Source organism: Ursus americanus, chromosome 21, assembly GCF_024610735.1.
Source record: "Ursus americanus isolate L20-20 chromosome 21, mUrsAme1.1.p, whole genome shotgun sequence".
Lineage (NCBI taxonomy): Eukaryota > Metazoa > Chordata > Mammalia > Carnivora > Ursidae > Ursus > Ursus americanus.
Window position 1 is genome coordinate 22,173,231 of NC_142147.1, and position 16,331 is coordinate 22,189,561.

The 16,331-nt window shown below is 39.0% G+C and overlaps 1 protein-coding gene and 1 long non-coding RNA gene across 4 annotated transcripts in view; one reads left to right on the top strand and one right to left on the bottom strand.

Annotated features, from left to right (window-relative positions):
• Positions 1-10,350, top strand: part of CBFB (core-binding factor subunit beta) — a 55,460-nt gene extending 45,110 nt beyond the window's left edge. For both annotated transcript variants that reach the window (XM_045814863.2, XM_045814862.2), the window contains exon 6: positions 9,095-10,350. In XM_045814863.2, coding sequence (XP_045670819.1) covers positions 9,095-9,117 — 23 coding nt within the window. In that variant the 3' untranslated portion in view covers positions 9,118-10,350. The remainder of the gene's footprint in view (positions 1-9,094) is intronic.
• LOC123803425 (uncharacterized) overlaps positions 1-16,331 on the bottom strand; it is a 29,982-nt gene that overhangs the window by 11,316 nt on the left and 2,335 nt on the right. For both annotated transcript variants that reach the window (XR_015728043.1, XR_006782878.2), the window contains exon 2: positions 4,228-4,288. This is a non-coding gene — a long non-coding RNA (uncharacterized LOC123803425). The remainder of the gene's footprint in view (positions 1-4,227; positions 4,289-16,331) is intronic.

A 16,331-nucleotide genomic window follows, 5' to 3' on the forward strand; every position in this document is an offset into this window, starting at 1 on the left:
GAGCATGGACGTTGTAGTCAGTCCTAGTTGAGATTCCTTCTGTATCACTTGCCAATCTCTCTTAAGCTTATTTTCTCATAGAAACTGTTGTGAGAATTAAATAGGAAAATGCTTGTAAAAGCACTGAGTATGGTGGTTGGCTGGTGTATGCCTACAGTAAATAATAGCTCTAAAGTACTTCTTTAGCACTAAGAGCTCTACCACAGCACTGGTTCCAGTTAATGGAATTATCTGGCTAAGAACATCCTTTTAGTTAAAGTGCATCAGGGCACTTTCCCTGCATGATGACCTGGAGCATAGAAAAAATGGTTAGAGTGTCATCAATGATTTAAGATCTCATAGTCCCTTGAGGCAATAATTTAAAACATCAGTTGTTGTAGAGAACCGTCATCTACAAAATTGGGCTGGATTCTGACTCCAGAGCTTGCAGTGGCAGTCACTTAGGGGAGTTTTGAATACAAACGTCTTTTGGTACTTTGTGCATGTATATTTTGCTTCCCTTTTAAAAAACGCATAATGGGGCACCTGGGTGGCATAGTCAGTTAAGTGACCAACTCTTGTTTTCTACTCAGGCAGTGATCTTGGGGTTGTGAGGTCGAACCCCACTTCAGTCTCCCTGCCCAGTCTGTTTGGGACTCTCTCTCCCTCTGCCCCTCCCCACTGCGCTCTCTCTCTCTCAAAGTAAATAAACCTCATAAAAATAAAAAATCCACAACAAATTCCTAATCTTATTTTCTCACAGTTTTCTTCTTTTTTCTAAAAGGGGAGAACATTAGAAAAAATATTGTCTATCCCTCCCCCCCATAATTCAAACATCTATAGGAGACATTATGCCATATACTCTCATTCTCCTTATAGTTGAGGAACCTGAGACTCTGAGAAAAATTAATTGACTTGCTCTCTTTCAAGTAGTTGGTGAATAGAAAGATGGGTGAAGACTTAAACCAGCTTCCTAACCAAAAGGCCCCTACAAATACAGTCTAGCACTGGGAAATGAATTTCCACATCACCCATAAAGATGATTAAGTTGAAAAATAAAACCTGCCAGAAGAGGTTGCCTGGAAAAGAAAAAGCTGAGGCAGAAAAGAATAATAATGATTCCAGTGGGTGGTCCTGATGCCTGACTGGAGGCAAAGGCTGAGGAGCAGTGGTAGCTCATGGGTGGCAGTAACCCAGTAAATGGTCCTTGGAAGCTTGAGATGCTGGTAGCTCAGCGGCTTAGGGATGTCCCAGCCCTGTTTGGATAACCTCTGAGGCCTCTGACCTGTGGTGCTAGCCTTGCAGTGGTGGGGCTCTTGAGCATTTAATACATGTGTAAGGTTAAGGTTACTAAAGGTTTTGATTTGTGCCAGTGTGTTTGAACCTGAAATCAGTTCTAAAACTCCCTGAGCATGTGTCTCTTTTACCATCTGTAAAATTTAGAAAGTTTTCAATCCATCATTCATGGCAGGATTTAGCATTTTCTTTCTCTGATTTTCTGGGAAAAGGTATTTTAGTAGTATGAGATTTTTCTTTACCTTTCAGAAATGATAGCAGCTTCATTAATTTGGCAAGTGAAAAACTACAGTGAAATGAAGAAACATTGTTTATTTTAGTACCTTGTTAAAATGCTGTTAAATCTTTGGTGTACAACAAAATGGTATGTAATAGCTACATAACACTGTATATCATATCTTTACCCTCTGGGTAGTTTTTAAAAAGGAATACATGCACTTATTTGCTTGAATGTGCACTTTCTCTCTTTAGTAGGAAATGTAGAAAACTGAAAACTGTGGAGGGGAATCAGGTATCTGGGGGCCACATGGGAGGGTGATTACTTCTCACTGTTTATCTCTTAGACCTTTTGAATTTTGTATCCTGTGCATCCATTACCTCTTTAGAAAAGAAATAATATTTGTTTTTAGTGTTAACAAAAATGATGGAACTAGAAGGTTCTAGAACTTGCTGTATCTTCTGGCATATGGGTTGTTTCTAAAAATGTGAAATCCTTCCTTCATTGGAAATTTTATAGAGAATCCCAATGTATATGGTAGATAAAAGGAACACTGCTCTGGGTGAAGCAAGGGTGGGAATTGCTCTGATTTCCTACTATAGTCCCTGGGGTGTTTTCGTGGAACCCAGTAACCGACAGAATGTAACTGAAGAAACTTTGATGTAGTAAAATGACCACGAGGTTTACAATAGATTGTTCTGGTGTTTTGTTTTTGTTTTTTTTTTTTAAAGATTTTATTTTTATTTATTTGACAGAGATAGAGACAGCCAGCAAGAGAGGGAACACAAGCAGGGGGAGTGGGAGAGGAAGAAGCAGGCTCATAGCGGAGGAGCCTGATGTGGGGCTCGATCCCTTAACGCCGGGATCACGCCCTGAGCTGAAGGCAGGCGCTTAACCACTGTGCCACCCAGGCGCCCCAGATTGTTCTGGTTTTAAATCCTGGCTCTCCTATTTGTTGCCTTGTGACATTAGGAAGGTTATTTATCCTTGCAAGCCTCATCTATAAAACCAGGCCTGAAGTCCTACCTCCCAGGTTGCTGCCAGCACAGTATCTGATTCTTAAAATGGGCTCACTTCCTCTTTCTATTCCCTTTGGCTCACAGTGTATCTGGAGTGGCAGTAAAGGCAGGCATATCCTAACTTTAAGCTGTGAAAGTCAGAGGTATTTTGCTAAGATATTTTATATTCTGGTGTTGGTTGTTTGGTTTTTAACAACAGTAAAGGGTTTTGAATTTTTCTGGGTTCAGTTAAAGGTGGAGGTAGCAGTTACCCAAAGGGGTGATTAGTGACTAGGGAGAGGGGAGAACACAAGGGGAACTTCCCAAGTTTGGGTAGTAGTATATTTCTTGATCTGGGTGCTAGTTACATGGGTGTGTTCATTTAATGGGAAATTCATCAAGTTACATTTATGATCTGTGCACTATTCTTTATTTTAATAAAAATTAGACATTAAAAAAGAAAAAATAATCACAGACATTTCTTCTGTGAAGTGCCTGCCCATCGCCAGCTTTTGCCACATAGTACTAGCCAGGTGCCTTTTTACCTGAGATTCCTTCCATTATTTGAAAATGTTGGCATGTTAGTAGATGGCAGTTCTCTGTAATTCAAATGCCTTTCTTTGGGATTTTGTGGAAGATTGAGGTTGGTAAAGGACAGAATGAGTGCTCTGGTCATAAATATATTGGAAAGATGCCTATGTTATTGATAACAGCTTATGTACACTCCCTATGTCTAGAGACTGCCTTCAACGTGATTGGTCTCTTAACTTTCTAAAACTGTAATGTCATACTGTCGGGTCTTAATTCGGCTGCATGGTGACAGGGTGCTGAAAGAGATTTTCTCTGTCATTATCTAGAAAATGCTTTCGTCTGGTTAGTTTATAAAGTGTTAGCAAATAAATTCTTGTCTTTAATGTCAGAGAATGGGTAAATAATTATTGCTTATTTTACTATAGGCAGTTTTAATACAATTCAGCAAATCATAGGAGCATTTTAGGTGGAAACTGTTTGGAAATAAAAACAGGCAAAAGGCTTTATGTGGTTTTTGTATTTGTGTTTGTGTGTTTTTGGAGCCTTCAATTCTGTGTGGTCCGAAAAAAAAAATCTCAGCCACTATTTTAAATTCCCGCAGACTTCAGTTTTCAAATCACTTTAACTATACCAACACTCATTTTTGTGTAAGGACAAATTAACATAAAAATCTGTCTATACTGGACCTTCTAACGTGTCTTTTGGGTAAAGACAGTAGATGAGAGTGAAGCAGGAATATGAACTCAGACTAAGAATGAGAACCAGAAGAGGATTGATGAGGGAGGAAGGAGATACTAGATCTGCCTTCTCCCATACTAAGATAGAAAGAGAGTCTTCGTGGGGCATCTGGATGGCTCAGCTGGTTAAGCATCTGCCTTTAGCTTGGGTCATGATGCCAGGGTTCTGGAATCAAGCCCCACATCAGGCTCCCTGCTCAGCAGGAAAGTCTGCTTCTCCCTCTTCCTCTGCTCGTGTGCTCGCTCTCACTCGCTCTCTCTCAAATAAATAAATCTTCTTTTTCAAGTCTTTGCTCTCTATCATAGGAGATGCAAGCTTCATTAAAATTTATTTTGTCCTAACCTTGTTTTAGTTTGTAAAAACTTATTGGCTGGGTTTTGTTTGGTTTTTAACATTTCAAATATTCATATACATAAATTTGGAAGTGACGAGCAGCTTTATTGCAATAATGACAGTGTGAGTACTTACTGTGTGCCAGGCAGTATACATCACAGTCTTTGTTTTACACTTGGTTCTTAAAACACTGAGGCTGAAACAGAATAAGAAACTTGTCTAAGATCACATAGCTAAAGTGGTAGAGCCATCCTAGTCTACACCTGGAAATGTAGATTATTTCTCCACTATCTCTTTTATTTTGAAAGAACACTTTATATGTAAAGTTTTCCTGAAGTTGTATACTTTATAAGGATTATATTCTTTGGCATGAGTTAGACCAGCTCTTGCAGCATCCTTACCTGACAGGTGTTTATGATTGTCTGCTGACCTGGTTTTTACCTTTTTGCGTTTTCGGAAGGTACACTCCCTTCTGTCATATTAGGACTTAAGATTTCTGCTTTGTGACTCCTCCAGCTTTAGCAGTTGGGACCAGCTAACAATGAAACCTTGGGGAATCACTTAATGTTCTTGGCTTCAGTCTCCCAGTTTGTAAGATTAGAGTTGAACTAAAACTTTGACATACTTTGCCACTCTAAAATTCTGTAATTCTGTGCTCTGATGTTTAGTCAAGTGTTAGACATAAAATAGTAAGCATACTGTATGAACATAGTATACACTCAATAAATTGGAGCTATTTTTAAGTATTTAAGTATTAAAGTATTTTAAGTATTAGGGCATTTCCTCATGAAGAATTTTCAGCAATTTGATCATCTTAATAACGAAAGAATGGAAATCAACCCAAGAAGTTTTACTCATTTTCATTTGGGAATCCCTGCTCTTGGTTATTTCTGCATAGCCCTGACCAGTAGGGAAAACTCAGTTCCTGGTGACTGTTCTTTGTCACTCCACTTTGGGCCCATCTCATGACTGCCTTCTCAAAACTGGATATGCCATGTTTCTGGACAATGGTATATTGGAAGAAAGAAAACAGGAGCAACTGATAGTAAGAGGTCTGTAGTAAAATGTCTAGATTAGGGGCACCTGGGTGGCTCAGTCAGTTAATCTGTTTTCAGCTCAGGTCATGATCCCAGGGTCCTGGGATGGAGCCCCGCATTGGGCTTCCTACTCAGTGGGGAGCCTGCTTCTCTCTCTCCCTCTGCACTCCCCCTGCTTGTGCTCTCTCACTCTTTCAAATAAATAAAATCTTTTTTAAAATGTCTAGATTAATTCTTTATAAATATTAAAAACAGATTTGTATTCTGAACAGGCTTGTGGGTGTCTGCTTTATATTAAACCCCTATTCTGAAATAGCTGTTAATAAGAAGTTAGAATCAAGGGCCCATGTGGATTGACAGAGGAAAAGAAACTAGAAATCATGGACTTTATGCTTTTATAATAATCAAGTTCAGAGAGTTTCTTAGCCACCATGTAGTCTAGCCAATTACTTGTGGAATTCCTTCTAAAACATCTAGCTTTCATGCGAAAGCTCATCCAGTTGTTGAATACTGATCCTATGGAAGCTATTTCACGGAACCTAAGTCTGTTTGTGTGTTTCTTTCCTTCATGTGACAGCCTGTACATCTTCCCTCCGAACAATAAATTTCCTCCCAGTCTCCCAGCTCTTATTCCTCTCTCTCCGGCTCTCACACTCTGTTGAGTTCCCCAGCTCTCATTTGTCATATTTTTGTTTTTCCTTCAGTGTCTTCCCTTACATCTTCCTAATTCCCCCTTCACAGTGTAAATAACACTGCAAACACAAGTAAATAACAAGACAACTTTACTCCTCTCCATGCCTTTACCAAAATACATTTTAAACAAATAAACCCATGGCAGCTTGTGCACAGCTGCTGATCACTGCTGATGAAGGCCATCACTCATTTGAAGTCATCTCATTATTATTAAAATAATTTGAAAATTACTCCTATCCCAAGGCAAAAGCTGAAATATCCTTTCGACAAAGTATTATTGGTAGGTTAATAGTGATTTGTAAATATATAATTAGGATTGATTTTTCTCAGTGTTTCTTCATTGCTCAGCCCCTTTCTAACCTTCATTGACTGAACTCAGATGCTTATATCACCATCTGTGATTTTGCAGAATTGATCTGTCCTTACACTACATTTAGCATTGATTCTGTATGGAACTTAAATTGTTTTTTTTTTGCTTCTGGGTGGTTGTCTGGTTTTGTTTTTGTTTTTGATGAATACGCATTCCATAGCTTTTTCAGTCTGTACCATGCCACATAACTTTCACATGACTAGTTAATTGAAAGAAATAGGCTAAAACTTAGTGAGCAGTATGCTGATAAAAATAGTTAAAATATGCTGGAGGAATGTATCAAAATTTATAAGACTACAGAAGATAAGACTACAGAAGTTAGTGTTGGGTTTTACTTGATTTGTTTCAGAAGTGAACAAGGCAGTGTGTCCTTTCTATCCAAACAACATAATGCTCTTGAGAAATGATGACATTGCTGGAGCTTCTGACCAGACCTGATCAGGCAGTACAAGTGTGACTTGCTGTTTCTTTGAAGGTCAAGGATGCTCTTTCTGTAACAACTGTGTTAGATCTTAAGAACTGAAACCAGAATGTTTCAATCTTTGGTTAGATTTGTTTCCGAAAACTGACATAGACAACGAAGAATCAATTGGTGATTATAATACATGATTCCATTTAGCTAAAGATTGCACTTCTGATTTCAGGGTGGTCTCAATTACTGGCATATGTTTATCAGAGGTGACTACAGACAAGATCCAGATGAAGAATGGTGGTGGCATGGGCTAGGGTAAGAGGGATGGAGGCAGTCAGAAGTGCTCAGATTCAGGACATTGTTAATGTAGAGCTGTCAGAGCCCACCACTGAGTGTGAGAGAAAGAGATGTTAGGGTGACTGCAAGGTTTTTTGCCGGAACTACTGGTAAAATGGACTCGCCATTGTCTAACATAGGAAAACCATTGCTGAAGGAACCAGGGTCTATATACAATCAGATGCTTATGCTTGACTACCATTTATAGTCACTAAAGAAAGCTTATGGAAGAAACATGCATTGGAATTTGTGAAAGAGACTGAGAGTTAATGTATGTGGACCACAGGGGCCCCAGTTTACATAAAAACTTTATAGTAGCATAGAGTGTCACACAGGACCTGTTAGTTAGATGTTCCCTGTTAAGAAATTTGCCATCAGTAGTTTAACTGGAAATGTTTATTCTAAAGTGAAACTTGAAAGTCTTAGTGTCTATAGTTGTCAAACCTCTTAGTCATTAATAATTGTTTTAAAAATCCTTCTGGGGGGCGCCTGGGTGGCTCAGTCGTTAAGCGTCTGCCTTCGGCTCAGGGCGTGATCCTGGCGTTCTGGGATCGAGCCCCACATCAGGTTCCTCCGCTGGGAGCCTGCCTCTTCCTCTCCCACTCCCCCTGCTTGTGTTCCCTCTCTCACTGGCTTTCTCTCTCTGTCAAATAAATAAATAAAATCTTTAAAAATAAAAATAATAAAATTAAAAATAATAAAAATAATAAAAATCCTTCTGGGTATGAAGTGGATCAAGGACTATAATTTTCCCCCCAGTTTTGCTTCCTTTTTTTTTTTTTAAAGGTTTTATCCAAATTTATTTATTAAGAATTACACTTGGGGGGCACCTGAGTGGCTCAGTTGTTAAGCATCTGCCTTCGGCTCGGGTCATGATCCCAGGGTCCTGGGATTGAGCCCTGTGTTGGGGTCTCTGCTCAGCAGGAAGCCTGCTTCTCCCTCTCCCACTCCCCCTGCTTGTGTTCCTTCTCTCGATGTCTGTCTCTGTCAGATAAATAAATAAAATCTTCCCCAAAAAAAGAAAAAAAGAATTGCACTTGGTTTTTTCAGAGGGTTTTGTTTGTTTTCTAATAATTGCACTTGTTAAGTAACAAATTTTCATGTTGTACTTCAGGTCTTTCTTCCCTCCATATTTATGCAGTCATATAAAGATACCTGTAAAGTACAGTCATGTCAATTATTTCTACTTTGGAGAAATAGAACCTGGCCTTTAACTTTTTTTTTTTTTTTAAGATTTTATTTTATTTATTTGACACAGAGAGAGAGAGCCAGCGAGAGAAGGAACACAAGCAGGGGGAGTGGGAGAGGAAGAAGCAGGCTCCCAGCAGAGGAGCCTGACGTGGGGCTCGATCCCAGAACGCTGGGATCACGCCCTGAGCCGAAGGCAGACGCTTAACGCCTGTGCCACCCAGGTGCCCCATGGGCTTTAACTTTTATGGATATAACCAAAAGCAGTTAAAATTGTTTATTGTTGCTCTTAGATGGTGGCCTCCCTGAAGTGGTTCTTCTTAGTGGAAGCTCTAAGAGCATCCATTTCTGCTTTTGAGACAATATCCCTAGTAATGATTTTATTACATGAGGTAGGGGTTTTTAGTTAAAACTTGTTTGGCAGAGATGGCATTCTGTAAGATGAAGTTCACTACTACATTTTTCAGTCATACTATTGGTAGACTATGTACTTTTGTGTGACCGTAAAATAAACAGTAGCACCTATGTTATGGGTTGCTGACGGGGTTTTCATTAGTTCATCCATGGAAAGTGCTTAGAACAGTGCCTGGCACATAGCTGGTGCTCAATAAATGTCAGCTATTATTAAAAGGGAAATATTGATTCTAAGGTGAATGGATGATGTGTTTAACCCAGTAGTCCAAGAACTATAAATGTAGATTTGTTGTTCTTTTATGCATAGTACATATTTTGATAATGCTCGTTTGAATATAATGAGATTTTTATTCTTGGTTTTTACAGAGACTTCAGCAAAATATGTAATCCATAATTTATATTGTTATTTTTCCTCTTACATCTGGAGATACTGGCTGAAAATTTTTTAGTTGTAAACTTTTTTTTTTTTAATGCTACTGTATCTTATACTTTATCTAGCACTTGGATTTTCAAAACATGTTTTGACCCCCAATTATGATTTTGTCATTGCAGGCAAGAAGACAACAAGACCCTAGTCCTGGTTCCAATTTAGGCGGTGGTGATGACCTCAAACTTCGTTAATTAGCAGCACAGCCGATGTGCCCACCCATCTTAACATACACATTGTTTCTAGTTGGCAGAAATAATCATTAAAAGACCAGAAACTGTGATAACTGGAGGTACTGCGGTCTATTTCTCAACCTTAGGCAGTAACAAGACATCACAAACTGCCATGGTTTTGCACTATGATTATATAATACCTGCATTTCTAATTTTGTATGCATGTAGCCAGTAATTTGAATTTTTTTCTATGCAAGCTTACCTTGTTGGCATTATTTTAGTGAGTTGAAACTATCCACTTGTAAAGCTCTTTTTTTCTTCCATTTTAATTTAAAAGATTATGTCATTTTAAAACAAGTCAAGAAATTTAAATTTTTATCAGAGGGTTTTCTCCCCTAATCAGTTCTAATTATTTTTGGAATTTTAGATGTGTTGGTTACACAGCTTCATTTTAGATTAGCATTCTTCGTTATTTGTTTTCTGTTTTTATAGTTTATGGCATTTTAAAACTGCTGATGTGTTTGCATTATTTAGAAGCTAAAAACCTAGTAGCATAGAGCTGTCTGCCACAGCCTTTTAACACAAAGTTTACAGTTGTTAAAGTTGCAGTATCCTTTTAAATGTTGATAATTAGCTCCTCTTTCTTTCCTCCTTAAACATAAAATTTTTTAATTGGTATTAACCCTAATCTGCCCCAGATCTGTTTTACATTCTGTTCTGTAATCATGAGTTTGTGTGGAGATATTCTCCACAGATGGTAATAATACTCTACTGAAATGCCTAAAGAAGTCGCAGGCTGGCTTCTGTTTTATTCAGGGATTTTTTTTTTTTTTTAAGTCAATCAGAAAAGGGATACTGGAGCTTCTTCGTGTATGTAACAGCATATTAAACTGGAGACAGTGATGAATCAGCTACCAAGGTAATATTGTATTAAAATCATGTTTAAGATAGCTGCTTTTATGTGTATTTTATAATGCATGCTTTTGTAAAAAAAATGCTGGGTGATGAAAAATTAGTCTTAGAGAGAAAATGTTCATCTGTGCAGAGGATACATTTTCTTCATTAATTATTCTGGAAAAAAAACTCACAGGTTATATATATAGTATTTTCCAAAAGGACTATTAGTAGAACCTTTTGAGATGAATTAGTATAAGAATATTTTTAAAATAGGCTCACTGTCAAATTGGATGCAACTTTTTTTTTTTAAATACAAGACTGGAAAAAAGTGCTAAGTCATTTGGCACCTCCTTACAAATATTTTTTATGTCACATTCATTAAGTGTTACTACATTTCTGAATTTTTGCAAAATGTGTTTTATCATAATAGAATGGCATTATTTTAAAGAGTTTGAAAAACTGACATGGTCAATTCAGAAAAGAAACCAAAGTCTGAATAAGGTCATCACATTTAAAACACACACACACACACACACACACACACACACACACACACACATATATACTTGACTGATGAGGGAGGTGTGACTTTCATTGTATATAGGTCTTATAATTCATAAACATATCCTGTATCTCAGAATAAAAATATTTGTTATATATTTGAAGTCATGCATGGTAAAGAGTGTGTTTAAATTGTTATAAACAGTAATGCATCATAGAAGACCATGCTGATCTTGTGTAACTAAGTACTATGAATGAATTTGGTTGGTATTTAGTGTTGTGCAGCTCACATGTTTACACACTCAGTGCCCTAACTCCCCCTGAGGGAATCGCCTTTTAAGTGGCCCTTAAAGTGGTGTTTTAAGGTTACTTTATCACAGAGCTCCTTGGTTTTTGACTTCTGCACTTAATTTTTTAATAACATAATAATGATGGTACATTTTTCTCTATTGCTTTTAGCTAAGGGCTTTCATTCCACCAGTAACTAAGATCAAATGTTATTAAATGTTCATATTGCCATCTTTCTGTAAATACTCGATTTTCCTGTCCTTCAGCAAAGTGCTGCTTCTGTCTGTCTTAATGCTGGCATTAAGATCATGAGTCCTTTTTCTCCAGTAGTGCAGGCTTTGAAAACTTTTATTAAGTTATTGATGCAATTTGATATTTTTCCATTATCTGTATTTAAACAAAATTACATCATTGCATCATCTTTTCTAAATTCATCTCCATTAAAACTTGCCTTAAGCTACCAGATTTGCTTTTGCCACCATTAGCCATACTGTATGTTTGTATGTTTCATTTACTTTCACAATAAACTGTGTAGTGAAAAAAAGGTCTTGGTTCTTTATTGACATAACCCAACAATTTCTGTTCTGGTGCTCATTATGATATGAAAATTGACTTTGTTGTTTCCAAAATGTTCTTTCATCCTTTTTTTTTTTTTAACCTTAAGAAAAAAAATACAACAGTGGCATCTAGTGGTCATTTCTGCTGATTCCAAAGAAAACCTTTAATGTAAATATCACAATATCAAACATACTTAGGACTTGGGCTCCTGGGTGGCACAGGAGGTTGAGTGTCTGACTCTTGGTTTCAGCTCAGGTAGTGACCTCAGGGTTGTGATCAAGGTCCCTGCTGGACCCTGTGCTCAGCGCTGAGTCAGCTTGGGATTCTCTCTCCCCCTCCTTCTGCTCTCCCCCTGCTCATGCTTTCTCTCTCTCTTTCTCTCTCCCTCAAATAAGTAAATAAATCTAAAAAAAAAACCAAACAAACCCACATTCTTAGGATTTTCCTTGGCATTTTTCCTATACCAGCCTTGTACTTTAGAAACATGCCTTAAGCTTGATTCATAATGAAAAAATTTACTTACTCACCACCAAATTTACTGCAAATAACAAATACAAATGGTGAATTGGCACCATTAAGCAAAATTCCAAAGAAGATTTATACTCAGGGTTAATTTCAAAAGTTGTTTCAGCAATAGCATCATGGTTCTAATAAGTGTATCATCTCTAGAAACAGGTATTTGGATATTGGAGCTGCTTGGGAAAACAAATATCTTAATTGATTTATGCCTCATTTGGCAATGGGGAGCTTTTTCAAGCTATAAGCCCTTGTATGAATTATCCATTACTGAATAACACATTGCTCCAAAGCCTAGCAGCCTAAAACAGTAAACGTCATCTCACAGTTTCTGTGGGTCAGAAATCTAGAAGAAGCTAAGTTCATTGGTCTGGTGCAAGGTCTCTCCTGAGGTTATAGTCAGGTTGTCAGCCCAGGCTACAGTCATCTCAAGGCTTGACCACTCAAGTGGTCATTGGCCAGTTTTTCAGAGACCATTGGGTGAAAAACATTGATCTCTTACTAGGTTTTGGAATGGAGACTTTCAGCTTCTTGCCACATGGGTGCCTCCATAGGGCAATTTACAGCTTGGCAGCTGGCTTTCCCTAGACCTATGATTCAAGATGGAAGCCACAGTCTTTTTAAAAACCTAACCTTGGGTGGGGGTGCCTGGGTGGCTCAGTCAGATAAGTGTCGGGTTCAGGTCATGATCTCAGGGTCCTAGAATGGAGCGCCTTCCCCCCACCCCCCTCGGGCTCCATGCTTAGCTGGGATTCTTCCTTTTTCTCTCCCTCTGCCCCTCCCCCTGATTGTGCTGTCTCTCTCTCTCAAATAAATCTCTTTTTAAAAAATAACCTAATCTTGGGGTGCCGTATCCTATGTTAGAAGTGAATCACAGGGTCAGGCCTACACTCAAACGGAGGAGTATTAAGCTTCATCTCTTCAGGGATGGTACGTCAAAGCGTTTGTGGACGTAGTTTTAAAACCACCCCAGCACACTGCCACATTGTGTGTGTGTGTGTATTAAAAGACAACATTGGGGGGCGCCTGGGTGGCACAGCGGTTAAGCGTCTGCCTTCGGCTCAGGGCGTGATCCTGGCGATCTGGGATCGAGCCCCACATCAGGCTCCTCCGCTATGAGCCTGCTTCTTCCTCTCCCACTCCCCCTGCTTGTGTTCCCTCTCTCGCTGGCTGTCTCTATCTCTGTCAAATAAATAAATAAAATCTTTAAAAAAAATAAATAAATAAATAATAAAATAAAAGACAACATTGGTGTTTTGATCTCCCATATATTTGTCTTTTGCAGGCATATTTCAAAGCATGATTATCCCCTAGATAGCATCAGTTCTTTTTTACAGCACCACCACATGTACATATATGGCATTTCTCTCTTTTTTTGGGGGGGGGGGGTAAGATTTTATTTGAGAGAGCGCCAGCTAATGCGAGCGGGGGGGGGGGGGGTGGGCAGAGGGAGAGGGAGAAGCAGACTCCCTGCAGAGCAGGGAACCCAATGGGCTTGATCCCAGGACCCTGGGATCATGACCTGAGCAGAAGGCAGATGCTAAACCAGCTGAACCACCCAGGTGCCATATATGGCATATATATGACACAAAAATGTGTCAAGGCCAGAAAATTAAAATTGTAGGGCAGAATCATGGCTGAAAATGGCAGTTTGGTTCTTTTCAATATGATACTTTTAAAACAGTCGGTCTTAAATTAAATCTCAACTTTTGGTTAGAATAATTTAAACAACTTTGGGGCACCTGGGTGGTTCAGCTGGTTGAGCATCCGACTCTTGATTTTGGCTCAGGTCACGATTTCAGGGTTATGGGATTGAGCTCCACACTGAATGTGGGGCCTGCTTGGGATTCTCTCCCTCTCCCTCTGCCCCAGCCCCCTGCTCAGCTTGTGCTTGCTCTCGAAAAAAAAAATTAAGAATAACTTAAGCAGCTTAGGGTCATTATTGGCCTTATTTGGGTTTCAGAAACATTAGGAAATGTGAATAGATGAGATATAGAGGGAAATTTTTGATTAGAGAAGATATCTATATCCATGATGTCTCCAGTATGGTAATACTAGGCACGTGTGGCTATCAAACCCTTGAAATGTGGTGAGTAAAATCAAGAAACTTGATTTTTAAATTTTTTTATTTTTATTTTTTTATTTGACAAGTATTTATTGTAAGCCAACTGTGTGCCAGGCAATTTTCTAGAGATGAACAAAATGGGCAAAGTTCCTCTCCTAGGGAAGTTTACATCTGCTGGGGAAGATGAACAACTAATAAGTAAGTGGCGAAATGATAGATGGCTGTGAATTAACTAAAATAGCATCATGGGATAAATGGTGATTAGGTCAAATAAAGGCAGAATTAGGGAAGATGTGGCAGGAAGTAACGTTTTTGCTGGGACCTAAATAACAAGTGAGCCAATGAGGGAAAGTTCTAAGGAAGAGGTTTTAAGCAGAAGAGCTAAGGCCTTGATGCTTGACCTTGTAGCTGGAACTACTAGATCTGATTTTTAAATTCGTATATTTAAATTTAAAAGTTGAGGCAGTCCTAACTCTTTTTCTCTTCAACAAAACTTTGTTCTGGAGGACTATTTCACTTTAGCCTTTGAAAGTTTAGTGTCTGGGGCTCCTGGGTGGCTCAGTTGGTTCAGTGTCTGCCTTCAGCTCAGGTGATGATCCCAGGGTCCTGGGATTGAGCCCCTGTCAGGCTTCCTGCTCAGCGGGGAGTCAGCTTTTCCCTTTCCCTCTTCCTGCTGCTCCTCCTGCTTATGCTCTGTCAAATAAATGGATACAGTCTTTTTTAAAAATGAAGTAGTAGTACTGGCTGTTACACAGTACATCTAACCTGGTCTAGGTGGTCAAAAAAGGCTTCCTTGAGGCATTTGAGCTTAAATCCAAGGATGGAAGAAGACACTACACCAGCAAAGAGAAGGTGACAAAAATATTACAGGCAGCCAGGTAAGAGCATGGCAAGTTTCAGAAATAGAGCAGTTGAGTATAACCAAAACATGGAATGGAGGAGGTTGCAGTTGTGAGATAAATCTGAAAGGATCAGCAGAGGCCAGGGGAAGGGTCCCAAGCAGTGGTGGCTGGACTTTCAGCCATGGTAAAACACTGGGACTGTTCCCATGGGCAAACAACCCACTGAGGGGTTGTGAGTTTGAGGGATGGGCGCTTGAAAAAGCTCATTGTGGTTGATTGGAGGGAAGACTAGAAGCAGAAAGTCAGTCACATTGATCATACAGTGACCCAGCAGAGAGTTTAAGAGTAGCTTAGTGGGCCTGGAGACATTTCAAACCTGAGGAAAAAGTACAGGAGGCATAACTGATGATTTTCTGGGGTTTTCTTACCAGGCTGGTTGTGTTGCCTTAAAATTCCTAAAATTTCATTGACTTAAAGGCTTAATCTCTTACTTAACTTGTTACTTGGTTGACCTAAATGGACAGAGCAGTCACTGGAACATAGCCAACCATGTTGCAGGGCCAAAAAAAAAAGTGTAATGAAAGGGGCACTAGCTTTTAAAACTCATGGGAATTTGTGCATAGTGCTAATAACTATCATAGGCCACCCTCTCAATTATTAAATACTTAATTTTACCCTCCTTTCCTCAAGAAAACAGATCTACCATAAGAGACAACCTAAGAGTCCCAGCCATTGAGGTGAAATTGTAGGATATCTCATTATCTGCCCTTATGACAGTTACAATGGTAGAATATAAACAGGAAAACTGCAGGAAACACTTCCGTTCAGAAAAGGGGAGAATAAAGTCACTGTACTAACAATTATGAAATGTCACTGGGGAGAGAGACAGGGCTTTCTACCCTGAGAGAGGGGAGTGTCCTTTGTAAGGCTGATTGGGAGGGGCTCCCCAATCCATTGTTTTCCACAACTCTTGGGCCCATTCCTGATTTGTTGGATGCAGTTACCCTTCATCTCTGCTTTCAAACTGGCTGCTGGTTCTTCTCTTGACAAATGCAACCAATAGTAACTGTGGTACTAAGATTTTGTTTTCTAAGCTTTTCACCTAGACTTCAAATGTGTACATTTCCTGCCTTCTAAGCTATCACATGTGACCATTTTAACAGGATTGGTATCCTTCCGGCCCTCCAATGTCAGTTCTCCCAGCCACTGTCCTGAGGAACACCATCATCCATCCAGCTACCTGAAGCTAGAAACCCGTGTTTTTATTTTTTAATCCTTTTCTCCCTCATCTTCCACATTCATTCTATAGATCCTGCCAAAGGATTCCAACAATTCTGTCACTATCAGATTTTTTTAAAAAATTTAGTTACACACAAACCACTTACCTTTAAGTCAGACACTCTTATTAGTGCTAACAAATTTGTGAGGTATGATCATTTTACAAATGAGGAAATTAAGGCACAGAGAAGCTAAGTAACTTGCCCAAGGCACAAAATCATTATACGACAGAATTAGGATTCAA